Source organism: Micromys minutus (genome assembly GCF_963924665.1).
Source record: "Micromys minutus genome assembly, chromosome: 11".
Classification (NCBI taxonomy): Eukaryota; Metazoa; Chordata; class Mammalia; order Rodentia; family Muridae; genus Micromys; species Micromys minutus.
Genome location: NC_137980.1, coordinates 35,682,316 through 35,706,743, shown reverse-complemented (window position 1 = coordinate 35,706,743; position 24,428 = coordinate 35,682,316). Strand labels below are relative to the sequence as shown.

The 24,428-nt window shown below is 45.6% G+C and overlaps 1 protein-coding gene across 1 annotated transcript in view; it reads left to right on the top strand.

Moving 5' to 3' along the window:
* The window catches only part of VAPB (VAMP associated protein B and C), a 40,160-nt gene that overhangs the window by 878 nt on the left and 14,854 nt on the right, over positions 1-24,428 (top strand). Inside the window, exon 2 of the mRNA XM_080925688.1 lies at positions 18,303-18,455. Within this exon, the coding sequence (XP_080781814.1) occupies positions 18,303-18,455 (153 nt within the window). The remainder of the gene's footprint in view (positions 1-18,302; positions 18,456-24,428) is intronic.

Here is a 24,428-nt window from a genome sequence, read left to right as displayed (position 1 = left end):
TCACGGTTTTGGGTGGTTGAGAGTCACCCGTTTCTCTGCTGTTGGAAATTCGCGTAGGATCTCAACCCTTCCCTGTTTGTCACGTTTGAGTTCTGATTTCAGGCGGTCAGACACTTAGCTATTGTACCCACAGACTTTTGGGAAATGCTTCAAAGCTGTGGCTGTTCACCTTGCCTTCCAGGTTCAGAGTGTGCAGACTCTTCTTACAAGGAAGCAAAGGCCCTTTGGTCAACCTGAAAACACAAACCTCAGGCAGCCTAACACTGGACTGAAGAGATGGTTCACCAGATAAAGTCTCTTGCTGCCAAGGTTGAGGACTTAAGTTTAATCCCTGAGACCCACAGGATCAAAAGAGAGAACCAACTTCTGCACGTTGTCCTCTGACCTCCGACAGGCGCAACCTGGCGCACTTGTGAACACACAGACGCGTATACAAAAATTTTAAATAAAAGCATCCACTTAAATGTACATCTTCATCAGAGGTTCCCCCATTTGCCGGGATCCCACTTAGTAGTGCCAAGAAAGTGGTGTGCATTTGGTAGCAACTATTTGGAACTTTGAATTCTGATCCTTTTCCAGGTTACGTATGGTGTTGCGTGATCCCATGCATGACTGCAAAACAGTGAGCTGCCATCAGGTTATAACCATAGCTCTGTCTATTTTGTGTGTCTGCATCCTGCCATGTCTACAAAGTGTCCATCTCTGTGGTGGGCGTGCGTAAGCTCTTTGGCATGTGTTTTTACTTCCTGTGCATTTATGTATTGTATGTGGGGTATGTGTGTATGTGTATCACAGTGTGTGTGTGGAGCTCAGAAGACAACTTGCAGGAATCATTTCTGTCCTTCATGTGGCTGCCAGGGATTGAACTTAGATCCCCTCCGCCCTGTCTTGCACAACAGTGCTTTTGCCTCCTGAGCTGCCATACTGCTGTTCTCTTTTTGAGACGTGTAGTTTTCATGTTCTGAGGTCAATTCAGGCTGACCTCAGTCTTGAGATGATCCTCCTATCTCTGCATCCCCGGTGCTGGTTTTATTGACTCAACACCTGTAGTCTGATGTAAGTCTAGAGCATGTTGAGATGAGCTGTGATGTTCAGCAAGGTCAAGTAGGCTGAATGCACTTTTACATAAACATATTTTTAGTTTAGGAGAAGGGGTTGTCAGGATCTAACTTTTTTGAGGGACATCTTTGACTTCCTGTGATGTTCTCAGTGGCTTCTCTGGAGGGGGAAACTGGGAAAGGAAGACCGTAGCCAAAATAACTTTATTGGAGTTGTCTGAAGCTCTTCTCCGTGACATGGCACATTTATCCCATTGGTCTGACTCCGTGTGTCAGAACCCAGGACAATTCAAATTCAGTTGGTTGTTCTCGCCTGCTGTTCTCCGGACACCCACCTGTCCTTTGCATGCAGGGAAAAAGAGGGCAGATTAAAAAAGACCCAGAGAGTATGGGGAAACAACTTCCCAGGGCATGGGCGGTCAGATGGTGACAGAGCATCACTGAATCTGCCTACAGATGTCCAATGACAGCCAGGGGGAAGTAAGTGGGAGTGTTGGGGCATGGCCATAGAGGTCCAAAAGCTGGAGTACTTGCTTCTTAAGGATGCTGTGGTTAGGAAGTGCAGGTCAGAGTAGAGGACCAGACTGGCTAGTACACAAGAGTCAGGTCTACACACCCACTAAGTGTGATGACTTGACTGACCTTCCTCGGGCTGATGCCCCGAAGCCCTCACACACTACTGCCTCTGAAGGAGGCGACACCACTGTTTCAGCTCTTCCATTTCAGCGTGGGTGACCTTGGCTGCCATTTGCTCTCTTAGCTTTGGGTTGGTGGTGGTGCTAAGAAGGTGACACTTCTCCAGCCAACATCACTGGTTGCCAAGGAGATAGTCCAGAGGTTTGGTGTCCAAATGTCCTTGCTCTGGAAGAGTTGTCCAGGGATGTGTGGAGACTTGATGGTGATCTTGTGAGTGTCAGCCATGTGTGAGTGTGGAGCCCTTGCCTTGCACATGAAATCTCACTAAGCCTTTCAGGCTGGTATGGACTGACTGGTTTTCCTGCCATAGCTCCCTGATGCTGGGATTGTATTCAGCACCACCAAGCCCAACTGGGGTGTTCAGTTTCTTGGTTTGTTTGCTTTAAGCTGAGTGCTGAGACAGTAAAATGAGAGGTCCAGTAAATTGGCTCATTGTATTAATGGAATTCATTTCATGGTGAAAACTTTCAGATTTAACTGGTCTCCTTCATGTTACCCAGAATAATGACTCTGATTTCTGAGGTTCGTCTAAATGAATTACACTTACGAGCTAATCAGAGTACTTGTCGTTAAGGGAACCGTGGATCTTTTACTGAGTTGGAGATGATGCCATGGGACTTAGTACTGGTCATAATCTTGGGAATTTTGTGTGATGTGTTAATTTAAATGTGCTATAGGCCGGACATGGTGACACATGCTTGTAATTTAGTACTCTAGAAACTAAGGCAGGAAGATAGTGAATTCATGATCAGATTGGACTACATTTAAAGGTAACAAAAATAAAATAAAACCAAGCACAAAAACGGCTGAAGTTTGCTATAGGTCAGTGGTAGTGGGCGCTTGGTTTGATTCCAACAACTCATGTGCACGTACATACACACACACACACATACACACACACACACACACACACAATTACAGAAGAAAATATCCCACCCATTTCTGTGTTTTGTTTAGTTCTATGGACCATGCTACATTGCATTGCAGTAAACACCCAGAGGAGAAAGGCTAATGGTGGCAAGACATTGAGTATGTGGGGTCTCCTAGACTCCTGATCTTTATGTGCTCTTTTTATGGAGTCAGAATAGAAGTTCTCTCAGATGAGGGTACTTTCTGAGAGAGTGGAAAACTTCAGAAGCTTGTGGAAGGAGTGTTCCCTTCTCTCTTCTCTGTCTAGGCCTTGTAGGGTCTGACCGCTTCTTTCATCCTCCTGGGAGCTCTGACTTGTGTCTGCCTCCGACCTCTCAAAGGTTTGTTTTTCCTTTCTTTTCTGTCAGATCTCCCCTGTGGTGTGTGGTGTTTTGTATATTTTGGGTCATTGTCTAGGAATCAGTCCTCCACCCCAATTTCTATTGAAGTCATAGCTGGGAATGATAGCTAAGCCCCTCATTGGGTTGAGGCACTAGCCCCTTGTAGGTCTGAGGCCTCCTTGCCTTGTTCTGGCAAAAGCTGGTTCAAAGCCAGTGACATATGGGAAGTCAGAAGCAGCTCAAGTACCTGGGCAGAGGTACTGGAGCACTCTAAGGTTGTGCGTAGACTGTCTTTTGTATGGAGAGAAGAGGCTTAGGCTCATTGGTCTTGGTGGTAGAGTTGGTGTGATCCGAGCAGTTTCCCAGCCAGAGGATATAGTCCTCATTGGCAGTAATTACCTTTCCACTGCTTGCTCAGTGGGTCAGAGCTCTGGTTTCCTTAACATTTCAGGATTCTGTTGGCAGACTGCTTTACAGCACAACAAAATGTCAGCAGCATGCTTAAAGTTCTTTATGGCCGTGGTTTAAATCCATCCTGAATAGATCATCTTCATGTTTTTAATTATTAACCAGCTTGCTCATCAAAAAAGCAAGTGGCATTAAGTTTACTGGGCTCGAGTCAAACTTAAATCTTCATTGACAGTACTACTTACTTCTGAAACCTTATCCCTAGGAGAGAAATGAACTAGAAGGTAACTTTCTGTTATCTTGTTTTTCTTGAAAATGTTTGTGCAGTCCTTGACCTTGTACTTGGAAGCAGGCTGGTTCTCTGTAAGGGCTTGTGTTGGGCAGCCTGGCGGCTCCCTATTAACTTTCCATCCCTGGGTTGACTTATCAAAGTAATTAAGTCTGAACCGATGCTTCTTAAAGAACCCGACTCTTACACCGTATCAACACCATATTTTATTATTGCACTTTCCTCCACAGAGATGTACTTCACGCCTACAGTCTTCGGCTAGTAGTTGGAAATGACAGGTGGGACTAGGGAATAAGTTCCAGAGAATGTTAGAAGTAGCAACTTGAGTTTTAAGATGAAGAACTTCCTCCCAGACGGTTCTGTCTCTTCATTTAGTAAAAACTTTGCCATTTGAAGGCTGACCTGGCTTGGAAGGGTCACTACTGTCTGCAAGATGACAGAAGATGAACACAGACGAGCCTTCCATTAGTCAGGATGGGCTTGCCGTGGAGTCTTTCATAAAGTAAGAGCCTTGAATTGTACTAAAACAAGGGTGCATTATAGTGCCGGTATGTCTCGTTTTCTGTCATTTCAGGGCCTTCCAGGCCCACGCACGGTCAACACATCACACCCAGAGAGCTTTGGCCGTGTTCACTGCTTCTTTGAAGCCTTTCCTTGGCGACCAGGGCAGCTGTGCCTCAGAAACGAGTGGCTTACAGACCTTTGCTCACTGAACTTGATGGTCATCCCAACATTATCTTAAATAGTAATGGTGTGGTAGTAAATACCTCCTAGAATTTCCATTTTTCAAAATGCTAAATGCACTCTTTAAACAGAAGCTGTTGTTGGCTGGAAACAGACCCTCATGGGTACTTTGGGGTTCCTCCCCCTGCATGGGGTGTCTGGAGTCACTGCTGTTAAAATGTATAGTCTTATAAGAAAATTTTTATTATTTATATACAATATTAAAAATACATACTCACTGGTCAAAATTGGTTTTCTAAAAGGATATTTAATATGTGTCTCCCAACCCCACTGCTGACAGTTCTTTCGTGCTGGTTCACACAGTTTCATTCTCTGTAGAGTGACGTGGAAAGTTTACAGCTATGAAGGAATGGCTATTGGAGTAATTTATCTTAAAGTTATTACCTTGTTTAATTCTTAAAAAGATTTACTTATTTTTATGTGGTGTTTGCCTGCATGTACATTTGTGTGAGGATGTCCTATCCTTTGGAACTGGAGTTTCAGAACAGTTGTGAGCTGCCATGTGGGTGCTGGAAATTAAACCAGGGTTCTCTTGAAGAATACGTAGTACTCTTAACTGCTGAGCCACCTTTCCAGCCCTGCTATTTTTTTAAAAATTTATGTACAAGACTTGCATGGGTAGTCTTGAATAATCGATTCAAGAAAGGTCGATTGGTTCAACTTAAACAAAGCCTGTGTCTTTTGAGTCTTGATGGGAGCATTGCAGGCACAAATCCATCCTGGCTGCATTTTCACTTAGAGCAAGAACCCCTTCCAGATTTTTGATGTGACTTCAGCACAGTGGCTAGAAACCTGCCACTCCTTCAGGTGTAATTTCCTAATGTTAGTTCATCTTTTGACCCTACAGATGCTAGTAACTGCAGCATGTGCACCAACCCTTGTTCAGCCCATTCTGTAAGGGTTCTCAGTACTTACAACTGCCTCCCCCAGAAACCCTGTATGAGAGTGGGGGTTTCAAACCCCTGTTGGGTGTCAGCAGAACTCTGGAATGATAGAGGCTTCTTCAGCTTGCAGAGATTGAATAAATGTGAGTGGAAGAGTGCACCCGGAAAGCATTGTCTGAGGTAAACGTCCCTTCCTGGTGCAACACAGTCCTTCCTAGCTGATCCCTGAGCCTTTCTATGTGAGCTCTCAGCAAAGAAGTGGGACAAGATGAGTTATTTGGTGACAAGTGGTCCCTCCTATGGCTAGAGGGCAACTTAAGGTTCTGTATGTGGTGTGCCCAGAACAACTAAGCTGGTGGCGAGTTCAGGGCAGCCTGAGGCACATCCTGTTGTGTCCACTGTTGTGGTACTTGGGCACTTTCTTCCTTTTGCAGCATTCATGCCCTTGGTACCACATTCTCCTTGCCCTCATCTCTTCCTCATCTCACTGAGCAGCCTAGAGAGACAGCGACTGCCATGGCCCCCTCTACCTTGTTCCCTCTGTGGTATGCTCGTTTTGCTCTGGCTGACTAATAGCCTCTTATCTTAACAGATCTTCCAGCCTGTCTTTCTCCACATTGGCACAACTTTCAGAAATGCAAATTTGATCATATCTTGCTTAAGCTTGTTAACGTTGTCTGGTGGCCAGTAGAGTATAAATTGAATCTTTAACAGATAAAGTATGGCTGTCACTTCCCACCTGGTCAGTGTCATCTCTCTTCCAGCCTGTGCTCTCTTTGGCCATAGGACTTCTACACAGACCATCTTCCCTGCTCTCCTGCTTAGTTCTGAGGCTCTCTCTCTCTCTCTCTCCCTCCCTCCCTCCCTCTTTCCCTCCCTCCCTCCCTCCCTCTCGCTCTCTTGTTCTCTCATATTCATTGCTTCAGTATGAGGCTTTACACTTGACCCTGTGTGTTTTCCTTGGTGTTTGGTGTGAGTTGGGGGCCTGTCTCTTTCCTCCCCTAGCCTTGTGCTTGGCACAGTGCTCAGCTGTGTGCAGTCCATTGACTGGATACAGTGTATTCAGCCCAGAGCTTCTTACTCTCTGATTCTTCTCCAGGCCTCTCCTCGTCTGTCTCCTGTCTCTTCCATCCTTGTTCCATATGTACTCATGGTGCCCTTCCCTGAAGAGAGCCCTTCTCTTTCCATCCTCACCTGGCTAATCAGCCCTGACTACTGTGGCTCCAGGAGGTTCTTTGGCTCTTTTGGCTGTCATGGAAACTGTAGACTCAGCCTGTCCCACCTTCCTTGGTGATTCTTACCCCTGTATGTGATCCCGTGTCTTGGGAATGCTTTCATGTCCAGTTAGACAAACATCCTTGATTCCCTTTTTCCTCACACCTGTCAGTCTATTTCAGTCAGTAAATTACCAGTCTGTTCTCTGCACATACCCTTCAGAATGTAGCACGGTGTTCTCAGTCTTCCTGCTTCTGTTACACTTTGAACTGTTGCATAGACTCTCCTTTCTTTAGTGCTGGGGACTGACAGGCTCCCATGAATGTTAGACAAGTGCTATACTGTGGAGCTCCATCTCCAGCCTTCCTTTGTGAGGGAAGGGAACTTTTTATTTTAAGACAAGTGTCTCTAAGCTGCCTAGGCAGGCCTTGAGCTTTTTCTGCTCCTACCTCAGCCTCCTAGGTTGATGGGCATTACAGGCCTGGCTCAGAAAATCCTTAATTGAAATGTGGCCTTGAAAATTCTCTATTCAAAAACATTCTTTGGCTTCTTCAAGCTTGTATCACATATCAACTGTGTTGGGAGAGTAATGTAAGTTAGTGTGAAGAACTTATAATAGACTTCGAGACTCAGGCCATACTTGAACTTTAGAGACAGTCCATGTTGGTCTCAGTCACATGCTCATTCCCAGTCTTAGTTCCGGATGGGCTCCTCCATTCCAGCAGACCAGTTGTCTCATCTCTAGCATTTGCTTGGGAGGCAGTAGTGCCTATCTCTCTAGCTTAAGAGTTCAACCTAGAGCCTGGACTATTAGTTTGCCAATTCCTGCTGCCTGCAGTATGCCTCTGCTCCTATGAAGGACACCCTGGGGAATCTTTGTTTTTTATGGAACTCGTCTTCTAGTGAGGAAAATTGGACTCTGGTGTCAGCTGGAGATGAATGCTAAGTGAAGACAGGCAGGAGTTAAAGGGTTTAGGAACAGCTCTGTTTTTATCTTTTTATTTTTTATGTGTTTTAGTTATTTTTATTTTTGTTTTATTTTAAAATTTTAAGAAGATTTTTGTTTTATTTTTACATTTAAAAATATTTAAAAGATTTTGTGGTTCTGGGAATGGAACTTGGGGTCTTGTCCATGGTTGACTTATGTACTTTCACTGAGCTGTATCCTGACCCCTGGGCTCCATTTTAAATAGGGCATTAGGTAAGCCACTTCACTGGAGTTGGTGATATTTGAGCTGAAAGGCTGACCTATATACAACTGGTGTAAACCTGAGATATTTGAGGGAAGATATTCTAGACCATGGGAATGGAAAATGCAGAGGAGGTGGCAGTGAGCCCTTGAGGTTAAGGAATAGCAGCAGCCTTGAAACTTGAATGACAGAGGGGTAAGGTGAGCTTTTAAGGGCACAGACGAGGAGACTGCTGGAGAGATGAGAATGTTCTGTGATGGGTATGAAGAAGATTTGGAGGGATTTGTTTTTAAAACAGCCTGTCTGTTATATCTGGTGATTTGGACTAGGTGTGGGAGCTTTGTGACAATCTGGGCTTCAGAACAAGAAAGACAGGTATGATGGGCCAGAGTAGCAGCAATGAAAGCTGAGAGGTACTCAGGTTCTGACTATCTTGAGGGTGGAGCCCTCAGAACCTGCTGGCAACCTGGTGATAGGAGCTAAAGTAACTGATTTGGGGAGGGGCAGCATGAGAAGAGTGGGTCTCAGGCAGGTTGGGTACGTGTGACAAGTACAAATGTAAAGAAATATACCCATAGAGATGGGAAATGGATAGTAGGCTGGGAAGCCTAGAAGCTAGACCCAGGCTGCACACACATGGAAGTCAGCAGCTTGTTAGAGCACAATAATAAGGAGTAATCTCTCCTGGTTGGAGGGCTTCCCTAACCCTTTATAAAATAGAAGGTGTTTGAGCAGAGCCTTGAAGAATGAGTATACTTGCCAAAGCAGAGAGGAGAGCTTTGGAATGGCTACTTAGGTTTCTTCTGTATCAGGGAAACCAGACCAGAATCCACCCTAACCAACCAGCTACATGCTACCCTTTCTCACTTTGGTGACATGAGAAGTCCAGTTGAGTAGAGACACAGAAGTCCAGCCATGTTCTCAAAGGGCTGTGCTGTCTGTAGTGAAGAGGGGCAACTAGGGGGAATCCTGTAGCCCGAGAGATTGAATATACCATGAGCCATTATTTGTATTGCAGTAGCTGCAACCCAAAGAAGTTGGGATCCTCGTTTTGCAATCCCTCTAGCCTCTGATGTGGGTGTCCCTCAGATGACCCCTTTGTTCACACAGACTGTGTTTATAGGGAATGGCTTGCTCTATATGGTTATAGTGAATATGGATTTTTGGTCTTGTATATAGAGAAAAATCACTAGATGTTTGTTAGTTGATGGGGTAAAGATTATGCTCAGGAAAATTTGTTTTTTGAAGATCTTTTGGGGATGGATATATAAAATTCAGCTTGCATTGGGTCTGTCCTGATGGATGTCCTAAAGAAGTATAAAGGGTTATGCTGTATATAGGCAGCCATTTTTTTTATTTAGAAAACCCCAGAATATCACACCAAGTCTGTCTGTCTATCTCTCTGTGTCTGTCTGTCTGCCCCCCACGCCCGTGAGTGCGTGATGTGGGTGTGGTGGTGTGGGTGTGGTTTATAGTCAAGGCTGGTTTAAAACTCAAAGCAATTTTCCTGCCTCAGCCTTCCAAGTAGTATAATTTCAGGAGTGATCCACCAGACTGATCTGAGCAATGTCTATCATTAGGTAGGCGAGGGTATCTCTTATACTGATAACAACTATCAAAGTTGGAAGTTAAGTTCTAGAATTACAGAGACCACTGCTGTGCTGAATATGTTCTAAGCAGGAACTTTGACTTTTATAAATTATATTATAATGAGTATTGCCTTAAAGTTTGTTGGTTTTGGATAGCCAATGAATTAGGACAATTTTTTGTACCCACAGGATGTTCTGGGAATGAGCCTTCTTGCAGAAGCATTCCATAGTCTGGACCTCATACTTCATAGCTTTTCTTTGAGACTAGGTTTCACTATGTATCCTAGGCTAGCTTCAGACTACCGAGATCCACATGCCTTTGCCTTCCCAGTGTTAGAATTAAAGGTATGTGCCATCACTTCTGGCCACAGGAGGTTTCTTTATGTAGAAGACATAGAAATAGCTAGATAATGGATTAAGTCCCAGATGCAGGGTAGCTATATGTTAATGCACGATAACTTTAATTTAAACCTTTCTGTAGTAAGCTAAGTGAAACTGAGTAATTTAGGTGTCTTTACTCCTTGGCTGCCAGCCCGCACTTCCTGCTTTTCCTCACTCACCAGAGGAGTTTGTGGCCTCTTTCTGTATTTTCTGCATCAGCTAGCTATGAGCTATGTGTTTCTCAACATGCTTTTCAGACACAGCTGAGATACAGACACAGGTCATTCTTTGAAATGGCTGTCATATTCCTTCAGTAAGATGTAGTACATGTGTTGTGCACAAGAATTCTCTCTAAAGTCTCAGCTCCTTTGTTTCCTGGGCCACCCCTCCTGCCTGACACCTTGTGTTTTCTAGGTAGCTTCCTGAGTCTGACCACACGCTTTTAAAGCTAAGAGAGTGCTGGCTGCATTCCAGTTTTCCCACCGTGGAGGACCCACAGGCAGGCAGCTTAAGGGGGCTAGGAAGCTAGGAATCAGGTGAGCCTCCAGTAGGGGGTTGTCATCTACTTCTGCCAAGTTGGCCTAGGTCCCTTTGATGGCCCTGTCATTGACAGCTGTGGGTATTGATTCCTCCGCTGTAATAATGGGTGTGACATGGCTTGGCAGCCTCCTGTCTCCTGAGGATATTGAGGAGGGTACTTTATTAGTTTAGAATACTTTGGGTCTAAAATTTCTTTGAAACATTTTTGTCTATATGTAGGGTTCTTTATGTGATTATTTCAAAATAAGAGCCATGGAATTGGGTTTCAGTCTGTACTGTTTCAAACATAGTGGTTGTGATGCTTTAGTGGGTTTTGTTTCTTTGGGTTTTTTGTTTGTTTTGTTTTGTTTTGTTTTTTGTTTTTTGGTGACAGGTTTTCTTTGTAGCCCTGGATGGTCTTAGAACTCAGTCTGTAGACCAGGCTGGCCTTGAACTCAGGTTCACCCAGGACCAGAATTCTTCATTCACTCCTACACCTTCTACTCCAACCATCTCTTCCGAGCCTACCAGTTTTACTACAGGGACTCCTCCTGCCAGGACCCTACCCACTCACTGCTCATCAAGGGCAAGGTTTATCTGCGCCAGGCTGACTACCATCTGCACAAGGTGGGTATAGTCTTTCACAGCCACGGTGCCCTGCTTGGCATTACCAGACCCAGGCTGGCCAGAACTGTATAGGACAGCTGCCTCCAGGTCATTCCTGGCTGCCAGGGACACTGTATGAGCTGCTGAGGTTAGGACTCTGGATTTGGACCTGGGCCTCTGTGAACTTGTGGGTCCATGTGAGGCCTGTGGTCCTCTTTGTTTTTTTTTTTTTGTTTTGTTTTGTTTTTGTTTTTTTTTTTTCTGTCTTATTTTTTTTCCTATTGTTGCTGTTGTTATTGTTGTTGTTTGAGATAGGATTTCTCTGTGTAGCCCTGATTGTCCTGGAACTTACTCTGTAGACCACGCTGGCCACAAACTCAGACATATGCCTGCCTCTGCCTCCTGAGTGCTACAATTAAAGATGTGTGCTACCACTGCCAAGCTGCAATGCTTCTAAAGCAATGAATTAATGTGTGAACTAATGATCAGTCAAGGGGCAGATGTAGGAAAACCAACTGGAGAGTTCACTGTTGTTGAAGAGCTGACCCTCTGTGAACATGCTGTCTGACCTGATACCGCTCCGCACGCTCCTTCATCCTCAGCAGTGTCCCACTTTGGAGCCCAGGCTGACCTCAATCTCTCCCTCTTTCCCTCTTAGCCTCCTTTGATTACAGGAAAGTGCACTAAGCCTGTTCTTTCTTTGTCTTTAGAAGGAAGGAAACTTTAAAAACTGAAGAGCTCTGACAGTAGCCCTTTCTGATACAGACCGTTTCATGAGAACAATACACACATGAAAGGACTTTATATTTGCTCCTGCTAGTAGCACACTTGGCAGCATAGAAAACCTCACACTGGCCTGTTCAAGGCCTAGATGTGATGGATGGGCAATCCATGGAAACAGAAGCAAACATGCAGAATAGGAGGTTAAAAGGTGAGCCACACTCCAGGGGATACCTGGGAAAGAGCCCAGCCTTGGGGTCCTCTGCCTGGTCCTCCTCATCCAGCCTTGCTGAGCTGCTGTACTGCTCCTGGGATTGTTCTCGGTGCTGACCACCAGTGTGAACAAGAGGCAGGATTATGTGTTTGTGGTTTCCATTCTAGTGGAACAAGCATAGGCATTGCCGTCAGGCAGTGCCCCAGGCAGGGCTTGGTATTCAGTGAAAACTGGCGATGGCAGGGTAAACATAAACAGCAGATTTGACTTTAAAAGGCCCATGTCTCCCAATTTTAATGTATTTTCCCATGTACAAAGTCTATTGTATTGAGACCTCAAGGACTGCTTTATTGTCCCAGCAACATCCATCAAAAGTCTTTGCTTCTGCCTGAAGGCTCTCTGTAGGGTTGAAGTGAATGTGACCACTTATTGTTTGGAGGGCTACAGAGAGGGAGTGTTTGTAGGAGAGGAAACTGATGCAGCCTTTTGTGTAGTCTCCAGCTGCAGCCAGGCTGATAACTTAAGCTTCTGTCTGGAAGGCTGAGACCCTGTATATTACATGTCAGGTTGGTGTGTAACTTGTGTGGCAGTACATGCAGTGTGAATTCCAAAGGCTTGAAAACACACCAGGAGATAAATTACACAGGAAAGATGTGTATGTATAAACTAAGATTTCATGAGCTCTACGAGAGGAAGAGAAGGGATTCCTGTAGCAAACAGTCGGTGAGTTTCCCTGGGCACCTGTGCCCATGTGCATTGGAATTCAGAGTCCCAGTGCCGGTTGGGAGTGTACCATGGCTGCAGCATGCCAGGCACTCCTCTTTTATAACACATGACTTCTGTAGACAGTGGTGGCTCACGGGAGACCTTGCAGCAGAGGGAGCCCCCAGCAGTGCAGCTGCCCATTGAAGTTTGTTGTCTGTCCTTGGGTCTGCTGGCAGCTGGCAGGTGCTCATTGTTTGCCCAGAACTTGTTCACCCTCTCTGTAATGTGCTCTTTCCAGAATGCCGCATGGTGACTGTCACTTAGATTATGAGTTCAGGTTCCTGCCATACCTTTCCATGGATTTATCACTTCTCCTCCTCCTTCCTATCATTATCATCATCATCATTATTATTATTATTATAGGGAATATTATTTGCATCTGAATGTTTCATAGTTTATCGTGTTCTCCTTCTGAAGGACTTTGTCTTGCTTCTGTGGTGGACATTGTTCATTTACAATATGGGAATACCAGGGAGATGGCACCCAGCTCAGTTAGTCCTGGTCTAGCATTTGCAAGGCCCTCAGTTCAACACTGAATAGAACCATAAAAGAAAAAAAAAAAAAAAAAAAAAAAAACACCTGACTGTCTTTCAAGGTGGCTGCTTAGATCACGTTCCCCAAACGCCAATGGAAGCCTCGTGCCCTGGAGTCCTCCCATTTGGATTTTAGCCATGCCTGGAAGGCAGCACTGACACCTCCTTGTTTTCAGTTTGTGTTTTTCTTAACCCTCTCCTCTGGCCATCTTCAGTGCGATGCCTGAAGCTCTTTGGTCCATTTTTAAACCCAGTGGCATGTTTCCTTGCTGTTGAACGTCACATATGTTCAGCAGGTGAGCCTTTATCATATGCATCTTTTACACACAGCCCTCCTGGTCTGTGGCTCTTGTCCTTCCATCCTGTTGGCAATATTTCTCAGCAGGGCAGATGTTTCTCTTCTTGTTTGTTTGTTTGTTTGTTTACGCTGTTGGGGACAGGCTCGGGGCTTCTTGAGTGTTAGGCACTCCTTCTTCAGAGCCCTGCCTAGCCCACAGGCTTCAAATTCTAATGAAGTCCAGCTCATTGCTGATTCTTCCTTGCATTACACCTTGCTTTTTCTTGAAAAGTCACCCAAGTCATTTAGATTCCCTTTCATAGTACCTTTTGGGAGTCTTAGGATTTACTTATTCGTTGTGAAACAGAGTGTCACTATGTAGCGTTGGGTGGTGGAACTTACTGTGTAGACCAGGCTGGACTTGTATTCACTGATAGAGATCTTCCTGCTTCTGCCTCCTGAGAGCTGGGATTGAAGAGGGAGCCACATGCCCAGCTGTATTAGACAAGCTAATCTTTACTTTCTAGTAGGATTGAATTGCTATGTTAAAAATAAAATCTTCTCCTCTTCCAACATGTGGTCAGAGTCTTAAAACAGGCTTGAAACTTCTCACTGTGGTCTGTATAGTTGCCAAATGTGAACTCTCACATGGCTGGCTTGGGAAGTTGGTGTTTGGATTTCCTAACAGGAGGAGTTCCATGTTAATGATGCTCTTTGGGCAACAGTCACCAAAAGTGTTCAGATCTCTAAGGCTCAGGGAAACACTCTGTGTTCCCTGGATTTTTCCTGATTGGTAAATTCATCCAGACTTCTTGCCTCTTGTTCTGTTTGGACAGGATCTTACTTTGTAGCCTGGAATTTCCTAGTGTGTGTTATGTGGCTCAGGCTGACCTTGAACTCACGGTCCTTCTGCCTCATCCTCTTGCACATGTGGGCCACTGGTTCCTGGTTTGAGTCTCACTGTGTCTGGAGAGAACTTCTGTGCTTGGAGCCTTCTCCCTTGAACTTGAGCTTTACATCTGAGCTTGTATCCTGTGACTTGAAACACAAGACTCATCCTCCCCGTCGCCTTTTACAAACATGCACGTTTCTTTGGGCCTGTGATCTTTGCTTTCCTCATCAGGTGAAACTCTGATCTTTCTTAAGTAATTTTAAAAAGACAGAGAGGCAAGCCACAGGGCCTGGGGAGGGTGCAGGTGGTTTATGCCATGCTTGCCTGGACCTAATCCCTTCAAGAACAAGTGGAGAAGTTTAATTTTGTTAGTGAGTGCTGTTTTATGAGCATCTTTATCAACCTTAATAAATGCTTGCAGGTGCACACAGCTGTACAAGGGAAGAAAGACTCCATTCAGCCTGTTACATAGAAGAAGAGAATGCTAAAACGCACTGGGAGTCTACTCCAGATTGGGGTTGCTTCTCTATGTTCATTCTTGCTGGGAGATGTGGAGCTTCTAATTTCACGCAGACATCTGGACCAAGGGATAGAGGACATGGAAGAAAGTAATTAAAGTGCTCCCACTCTGGAGACACAAATCATTTTGTTCAATCTCTTAAAAGAAAAAAAAAACTTAACTTTTGAAGATTTCATTTGTAAAATTGACTGTATTTTATAAGCAGTGTTTAAGTTCATTGGTGATAAATATGCATGTTTGTGGAATAAAATCCCATTTTTTACATAATGCTTTAATGGAAATGGCAGTTTTATGAAATGAAAGTGACTAGGAAAAATCTGAATGATGCTCATAAGCCTTCCCATCATTTTTATTGAGGTTTTTGTGTGTTCTAATTCATTAGTACAGGGGAAAGGCAAGCACTAACATGGTTTATCTCCTGTAATTACTCAAATCGAATTTATTTTCAATAAAATTCTTGAAGTAAATTGCCCAGAGTGGGGCGAAGGGGATTGGCCTGTTTTTGCAAAATGCCTTGATTTTTACCCATGAGACTTTGCTGTTCTACCAGTGATGACTGCACTGCATATATTTCCAGCATGGCTCCCTCCAGAGTCCTACAAATTAGTGCCCAGACCCAAGGCGGGATGCTAGGGGAGAAATACAGCTTATTTTATCCCCCTCACTGTTACCAATATTGCTTGTCTTTTAATAATTTAGGCCATCTTTTATGTGATTCATGTAAATTGAAATACCATTTATATTGCCACATAATAGGCAGACCTGGGTAACTTGCCACAGTGTGCTCAGTCAGTAGAATCTAGCTTATGTTTATAGAATCCCAGGAGATATTGGTGAAGTCTACAACTGGGCTCCCCACCCCAGCTTAATGGGGGAGCAGAAGGGGAGACTCTGGAAACTGCTGTGGGCATAGTAAGTGTTCTGTCTTCTCCATGGTGATAATCTGATCTGACAGTGTGTCCACACTCTTGAGACTCAATGATTCTTCTGTATATTTTCTTTTCTTTCTTTCTTTCTTTCTTTCTTTCTTTCTTTCTTTCTTTTTCTTTTTTTCTTTTTCTTTTTCTTTTTCTTTTCTTTTTTTTTTTGAGACAGGGCTTATCTTTGTATTGTAGATTGGCTTAGAATTTGCCATGTTCCGAAAGATGACCTTCATCTTCTGATCTTTCCACCTCCACCTTCGTGGATGATAGGCATGACCCACGATGCCTGGCCCTTTTCCTATAGACCTATAGATGCTGGAAATGGTGGAAATGGGCCCCTTCATGAGCGACTTCCTCCCCTCAGAACTCCCTGCCTGCCTGAAGACCCACATTTGCAGATGAGGGTTTGGTGTGTTTTATGAGGTACATGCCTGCAAGTTGTACCCATGCAGGCTTGTAGGGCTTACCGCTTTCTTTGGCCCTAGAAAAGCAGAGCTGTTTTTAGCTCTCCTTTTTATAGACTGTGCTTACTGAAGTGATCCCCACCTTAAGTAAAGGGGTATCAGCCTTCCCATCTTGCCATGAGTCAGCCTACATGCAGTGCAGGTGGGATGGGTAGGATTCCAGAGATCTGCTATCCCACATGCCCCGGACAGTCTCATCACCAAGTATCTCATTTCTCTCTGGAGGCCAAGAACTGTTGCCTTCAGCATCTAGCTCTCCTTCCCTGTGGCTGCAAACCCTTTGGGCCACAGGCTAGCTGTCTCCCATGCTTTCCCAGTTGGGAAAGGGGTTGGTTTGCAGTGAAGTCAGTTCTGGATGTAGCTACATTTGGAGCCTTCAGGAAGTCCTCTCTCCTGACTTTATCCTAGTTCCTAGAGGACCAGAGTCAAGGCTTCATGAAAGATAGGAAGCTGGAGGAGACCCCTCCAAGTGTGTAGATGTTCATGGTGCTGTTCCTGATGAGAAGAGCTTCTAGGTAAATGATTGTCAAGCACTAGGTGATGCAGCCATCTTACCACATGTACTGCAGTGTGTGCATGCATCCCTCCAGGCCGTGAGGTGCAGCCACAGGACCAGTAGAGGAGGAGCTGGTGGAATAGCAGGTACTATCACAGAGTTGTCACCTACCCCAGCTTCCTGTATGGAGATGGCACCAGGCTTCCATTCTGAAGTTGCATGAGTGTGGCTGGTGACCACTGCGAAGGAGCCAAGCTGAGTAGCCATGATGGGAGTGCTCATGTTTGGCACAGTGAGGTTGCAGGCACAGCCTGTTTGTCTGGGGCTCCTTACAGGTAAGATTGTGCATTAGCAAATGTGAGAACTGTCTTATGCTCACATCTGTCCCACGTGGACAGCTCAGTGCTTCCTTAGAGCTGCACTGGGATCTGGGGGAACTGTGGGTTTTGGACTCCAGCCCCTTCCTCTCAGCTGTCATTGTGTTTAAGCTTTTATTCAGTGGCTATTTCATACTTTGAGTACCTCAGAGGAAGCTAGCCTGAAGCACTCATTTTTCTGAAAATAACTGGTGAGTAGTTTTCTTCTTGGTGCATGTGTCTGGAGACCTTTACTGAGCCTAGACATGGGGCTGGGACTGAGATGGACAAAGGATAATCCTGCCCTCGGCAGCTGAGAGTCACTGCAAGCATTTAGAGCACACCATCAAGTGTCTGTTGGGCCTTCTGAGATGTGACAGGTGAGCTAGTAGATATTTTCTGTAACCATGGAAACAGAGTCCCCTCCCCTGCTTTCTCGTAACTATGAAGGCAGGAGTGGAAAGCCTGCCTATAGGAAACAAAGATAGGCCACTCCTGTTGAAAATAGGTAAACATGAAGTGGATGTGGGCCTGGGGATGCGACTCAGAGACTGGGTATACACACAGGTTCCTGGGTTAGCTCCATAGCAACACACACACACAGCTGTCAGCACACACGTGCATGTGCACACAACAAGAAAAAGAGGTCTTACCTTTCCCCAGTTGACTCCTAAGAAGCCTCGTGATCAAATGTTCACTTGCTCGGGTGTAAATTAGCCAAAGAGAAACAGTTGTGTGGTATGTACCCTTGTACATTGCTACTAAACATAGGTGGTTAGACACACTCCCACATGATTAACATTAGTTACCTCGGGTACACAGGAAACCTTATTAACTCCCTTATACATCTTTTAATGCCTGGCTTGTTTTAAGAAGCATGTTTTTACTTTTTTAATTAAAAAAATCTAATAAAGTAGGAAATGAATAAGTAATAGTAATGAACAACAGCCTAGGGCCACGAAACGTGGCTCCAGGCTTCTTGGGAGCCTCAGTGCTTAGAGCTGCTAGCAGGGCTCCGAATGAAGTTGGCTGTCCTTACAGACACACTGGAGGAGTTTTTTTGTCTACAGAATACTACCCTCCCAGAGTCCACCTGACACTTTGCTCTTAATAGTCACTGGGTCCCATGCCTGGTCCTTTGTACAGTTTCTGCCAGATTCCACTGTGGTTCCGTGGAAGTGAGTGTTGATCTTGAGTGACTGTTGGATTTAGATGGTGTGTCTAGGTCTTTTCATTTCTCACAAAGGTCTCCTGTCTTCCTGAGCTCCTACTCTTCTCACAGGACACCAACCAGTTTCTGTGTCTCCGTGTAGGTCCCTTCACTGATGTCGTCACCACCAACCTAAAGCTCGGCAACCCAACAGACCGCAATGTGTGTTTTAAAGTGAAGACCACAGCACCACGCAGGTACTGCGTGCGGCCCAACAGTGGGGTCATTGATGCCGGGGCCTCTCTCAATGTGTCTGGTAAGTCCTGTACCTAGAGGTCATGGGTGAGTTCTGGAGGCCCCAGATCCACAGGGCCTTTTCAGCTGGTAGTTCAGGGGTAGTACAGGAAGCTACAGACTTCTCTACCTCTCCTGTCTTACCACTGGGTATCACACTTGGTGCCTTATCATCTCTGACTTTCTACAATTTATGTCCCCAAGTCTTTGTACCTTAGTAGCTTGTGCAGAATTAAAGTGGAGGCTGTAGAGCAGGGACTCTCTTCTTTTAGAATTAAATTTGCACCTTTACAAATCAGAAGGGGCTGAGTAACAAATTTGCTTTGTGGGAGAATGCTAAATAGCATTATTTCCTTAATGCTAAATGCTTTCGAACATTGCTCATGCCATCTAGTAATTGGAGGTCCACTTTGCCCCCTGAAATCTGAGGAGGTGCACAGGCAAGGCTGTGAGCCCTGTGTGTACTGATGTCCCCCTTCTCTGGGAGACTGTATACATTTCCAAAGCTGACTTCTGAAAAGATGCTGGTGGTGCCCAGATTGAGACTTGAGTCTTAGAACTAAGAAAGTCTGAGTGATATGTCAGGGTTTAAGTGTATTTAGAAACTGGTGAACTTGTATCATTAGAACTCGTGATGCTCAGAGGAGCTGTGGGGGAGTGCATGTCCTTTAGACACCGGTGACTCAGTGTCCCCAGCTTCGGCATCGTTAGAGGCCACTTCTCGTTTGAAGTGAGTGCCTGTCTGGGTTTTTCCATGGTAGATTTTGATTGTGATCCATTTGGCTATTCATTTGACACCTAAAAGAAAATGACTCACCTCTTTGGAAAGATACAAGGTGTTTCATTATCTCAGACTCAGATTCCTCGCCTCTGGTGGTGCCTCTCATTATGGAGCACCTGCCCCAGCTCCCCCTGTGTGTCCCTCTCTGAGTCGAAAGGCTGGGTCTGGACTTGTGAGTCAGACTTTTAGTCAGGAGCAGTTAACTGGTAGCCAGCCCTGTAGAAGGATTCCCACTGCTGGACCCCACGCAGTCCCATCGTGTGCACTGTGAAGGACACATTGTCCCCACACAGCCCCACTGTGTGCACTGTGAAGGACACATTGTCCCTTCTATTCTGTGCCCATTTTGAATCCTGGAGTAGTGTTTGACAGAGCCAGCGCTCTGGATCTGGCCTGCTGGAAATAGGGAGAGGTCAGGATATGACATCTGATACCTCTGAGTGTCCTATGATTTTCCTGAGATTAGGGTATATAAGCTGGATTCTTATATCCTGACCCCCTTTTGTGTAGTGCCAAAGGGCCTTGTGTTGAACTGTGTAGGCCTGCTCCTTTCTTTAATCACCATCTGCCAATTTCTCAATTATTAACACATTTCAGAAAATGTGAGTTTATTAGCAGATGAAAATCACCAATTTTCATATGAAACAGGCAGTCTGGTTATCTGAATAAAATAATTTTGCAGATAGTTATGTAGTATATGTGTGCCTTCTAATGAATGTTACCGATGATGTGTGTCTTGAGTATTTGTGTATGTGTGTGTGCATGCATGTGTGTGTATGAATGTGGGGGGGGTCTGAGTGCCTGTGTGTGTACATATGTGTCCATGCCTGCCTATGTGTTCGTGTGTGTATCTTTCACCAGGAGCAAGTTTTTTTCTATCTCAGGAGAGTTTTGACTGATCAGTGGCTCCTTGTCAAAGGCAGCTTTTGTGCTGAGGCTTCCTTTCCTCTGCAGATTTAGAACATAAGAAGCCAGTGAGGATGTGCTCCTTCCCTGTCCTATGGTCTCTGTCATGTGACTGTCAGCTATTTGTGTTAGAGGCGTATGTTCTTCTGTGGTTCTGTGCTGCTGCCTCGCCGGGTCAGGGGTTGGCTGCCTGAGAATGAGTCTGAAATGTAATGCATCATAGGGCTGGGGAGGCAGGAGGAATGATTGAATACAGAACATGTTTGCAGCTTTCCCCTGCTGCAGTGGGAGGGCACATGAGAAGAGTTGCTGTGGAGCCCCTCTCTGTTGGAGGTAGTCTCGTGGGGACCAGGAGAGTGGTACAGCCTGTTCAGTCTTAGGTGCTGGGTGTACAGAAGTCACAATTTACACATGTACATCTCGGGTTGGGAAGCGCTGTGCTTGTCTAGGCCTGTTCCTTGAAGAATACAGCTAGTGGGGTGACAACATGGTGAGCCAGAATCCCTGGAGAAGGCAGGTACACAGCAGAACACTGTCCCCCGTCTGCTCACTCCCACCTATGACTAGCTGATAGGTTGGGAAACCTCGGTGTGAAGCTAGGTCTGTCCTTGAGCCGTTGGCTGACATCTTGCCTGGTCACCTGCACACATTCTGCCGTTGCCACTGTACATGCACAAAGCCAACCAGTTGTGAGTGGAGACGAGTTGTGTACTATTTGCATTGCCTTAAGAAAGCAAAAGAATTCTATGCATTTTTATGTATGCATGGTCTCTGAATTCCTATAAAGCACGTTTGCTTATGAGTGAATTTTCATATGTAATTTACAAAGTGGTGATCATCAAATGAACTTAAAATTGTATCAGCACGGTTCTACTTAGTACCTAGAGTGTCACAGGAGCCCTGGAAAGGACAGAACTAGTGTATCCTTGCATTTCTGAAGACCCCTGGGAGGTGCTAGCTATTAGAGGAGGCTATAAATCATTCCTGTAAGAGGCTGGGGGAGGAGGAGGAAGGAGCAGGGGTTAGAGGGGAATGGGAGTGATGGGGATGGGGCTGGCCCTTTAAAGGCATTGTCTTTTGCATCTTGGCTGTGCAGCCTTGGGTAGTGGTTCCCCAGCCACACCCTGTGGTGCTGGGCTTGCCTTCCCAAGGAACCTGACATTCAGGGGCCCTTAAGTCTTACCTCCACAGCTCAAGCTCTGAGTTGCACTGCTTCTTTCAGAACACAGCGGATGTGCATGGGGTTCCTGTCATTAACCTAGGCAGTCCAGTTACAGCAGGACAAGAGGATAAAGTGTGACGTGTGGACATTACCAAGTAGAAGTGCTCTGGGCCTTCCTTTGTCTTCTATCTTCTGTGTCGCTCAGCAGTCTGCTTGTTCTGAGACAGCCCAGTTAGCAGTTGCTCCCAGAGTGCCAGGGCTTGGGCTCCTGATGCACACTAGCTTTCGGATCTGGGCTTGCACCTGTGGATCTGCACCTTGGCAGCACAGGCGTGTGGAGATGAGCCCGCAGGAAGGAAGCAGAGTTCCGGGAGGTCACGAGGAGGGGAGAACCTCTGCTTTCATCTCTCCGGGGGCTGGGGGCAGAGTTCTAGCTTACAGAACCAAGTATCTTTTAAACTTACGGTAGGGAAATATTTTCTAAGGCGTGTAATTTCTGAAGATGTCTTTGTAGAAGGCTGTTAGTGGTGGCAGATCTTGTTTTTAATGATGCAGTTTAATAATGAGGAACTTTTCATTACTATTCCAGACCATGTTTGCCAGCACGTACAGCAGGTAAAGAGGTAGAATTATGGGCCCATCAGAAATACTTAGACTTCCTGTAATATGACATTAAATTTAGTATTTGTATAACCTCTGTGAATTCTAATCCCACAAAGTGGTGAGCTTTCATCTGCAGTTCGGTTGTGCACGTTGCCTGCCCCTGTGCCGAGTGCATTACACATGCAGAGTATCCACAGGGGCGTGGGCAGAGTCATTAAAGACTCCAGTATCTGGATACAGACTCACTTTACTCAGTATGCCCTGGGATTAAAGGTAGATTAAAGCTAAACGCAGGACTCCCAGTGTCTGAGTTTTGAACTGGAATTCGGAGCAGAGGGGGCGTGTTGCTTTCTGACAGTCCCTTCAGAGCTCTTTTTAATTATGTTTAGATATAAAGTTCTTTCAGTGCAGCGCCGAGGACAGAATGCACACCAGCAGCCCTTGGGATGGAGATGTTGGTCAATTAATGTAAGCGGGTAGTATTGCAGTTGATAATTAATCCGTTTATGATGGTGCTGGCTCGGGTGAATGTTACAATTTACTGGCTTTGGACCAGGCAGCTGCGGGCTGCAGCATTCAGGTGTTGAGCCTCAGGGCAGAAGTGTACTTAACCTGCTGATAAAGAAGCCTGGCATTTGTCTTCCGGTGTGGACAAGAGGGCTACCATGGGGACTTCAACAGCAGTGGCCTTCCTTGGAACAGGTCCTTGCTTTGGAAGGCGCTGATAATCAAGCGCAGCCTTTTAACTGGATGGCCTCCATGAGCCGTCCTCACCACTCCCAGATAAGAGCAGCCTGTGCTGCAGTTTAAGATAAGTCTCTAATCTTTTCACCAGATTAAATTATGGCTTAAAATATTTTACCACAAAAACTCAGCTTAATTGTGCTTACAGCCTTTCCGAACTTGCTGTAGGATGCAGGCTTCTTAGGAAGACTGTTCCCATCTTTTTATGAATCTGACCCAAGGGCCTGACCTAGACTGGTCAAGAGATCCTTAGCTGAAAGGTACTCTTTAGCTCTACAAGGTGAGTTAGGAGTACAGTCTGTATATTTTGGTGCAGCAGAAAGTGCTGAAAGTTCCCTCAGTCTGTCCTTGTGGGCGGTGTCTTCGGCTCCCCTTGAAGTCCTATTCTACCTTTTGTGACTTCACTGCTAACTCATTGCAAAAAGGAAGGAAAGGAGCAGATAGTTGGTAGAGTACTGTCTGTGAGCACTCAGAAAGCAGGCACAGGGAACTGCCCCTGCCTTAGGACACACTGGTCTCTGTTGCAGATGGTCAGTCCTCAGAGGTTTGGCTCACAGGTCCCTGAGATCAGCTAACACTTGAAGGGGGCGCAGGGTGCACAGTTATACTGGAGGCACAAGGAGAGGCCAGGCTGTGTTCTGTTGTTAGTTACTTGAGAAAGCCTTTGTAAGGAAGGAAGGGTGATGGCCTTGCCGTTTGGTCTACACAGCCTGTTGCATGCCTCTCTTCTGTTGATCCTGAAGAAAGGCTGAGGGCTGCAATGCAGCCTCTGCACAGAGGAGCAGGCTGCCAGGTGTTTGTTACTTGAGCTGAGCATATGAGCCAGAGAGGCCCACAGAGAACACAGATAGAGCAGCAACCTTCTTATAACCAGGTGAAGTTAATTATGTATCTGTTTGGTTTGAATAGTAGAGGCCCAGGAAAGTAGCCACTGTGACCTCTGAAAGAAATAATGAACTTACTCATGTGAGAGCTACCCAGTTGTCTCAGGCTAGAGTCTAGCATTCACAGCCATGCTGACCACCCTGGCTGTGAGAAGGAAGCTCAAGGTTGTCTTCTGTTGTTTAAAAAGAGGGCAGTGGCGCTGACCTTGCTGCAAAGGCATTGAGTAGGTAGGGCATGCTCTTCTGACCCGAGGACTGTGAAAGGAGCAGGAGGCCCAGAGGGCATGAGCAACTAGGCTGGTGTATTCTGCTTGGGAAGTAACTGCTGTCATAGGAAGTTGTCATCTGAGTGCTGTGGGGGCTGTCCTGTGTCTTCCTGGGTCTAAAAAGCTAATTCGGTAGGAAACAGAGAAAGTCTGCAGAGCCTGAGTGAGCCAGATTGGTTGTGGCTCGTCAAATGTGGAGACACCTTGAAGAGAGATTCAGAAACTGAGCAGTGGGGCTCTTTAGACGTTCCTTACTCACTTGCCTGACCCACTGTGGTGTACATGAAACGGCCTGTGACTCTCAGCTTCCCGGAAGCAGCCTTTATGCTGCCTTTAATCAGCTCGTCGTTTTCTAAGCCAGTGTGTGTTTTAAGTGACCTGGTTTTTCCTCTTTTGAGGGAAGTCCGGTATGATTGGTCCACTTCTTTATGTCCCTGAAGGTTCTTCACAAGGGTCCTGCCTCCGTGGCTAATGCAGCAGGCTGTGTCCTGAGCACAGTGTGGATGAGGGGTGCCTGAGCCCAGGTTGTCTCCTGGTAACAGGCCTCTTTTAATGTTCTGTCAGCAGATGCGCTCTGAAAGGAGGGACGTTCACTTAGGGTTTTTATCATCAGTGTCTCTGGTATTTAAATGAAATAAATTAAGTTAAT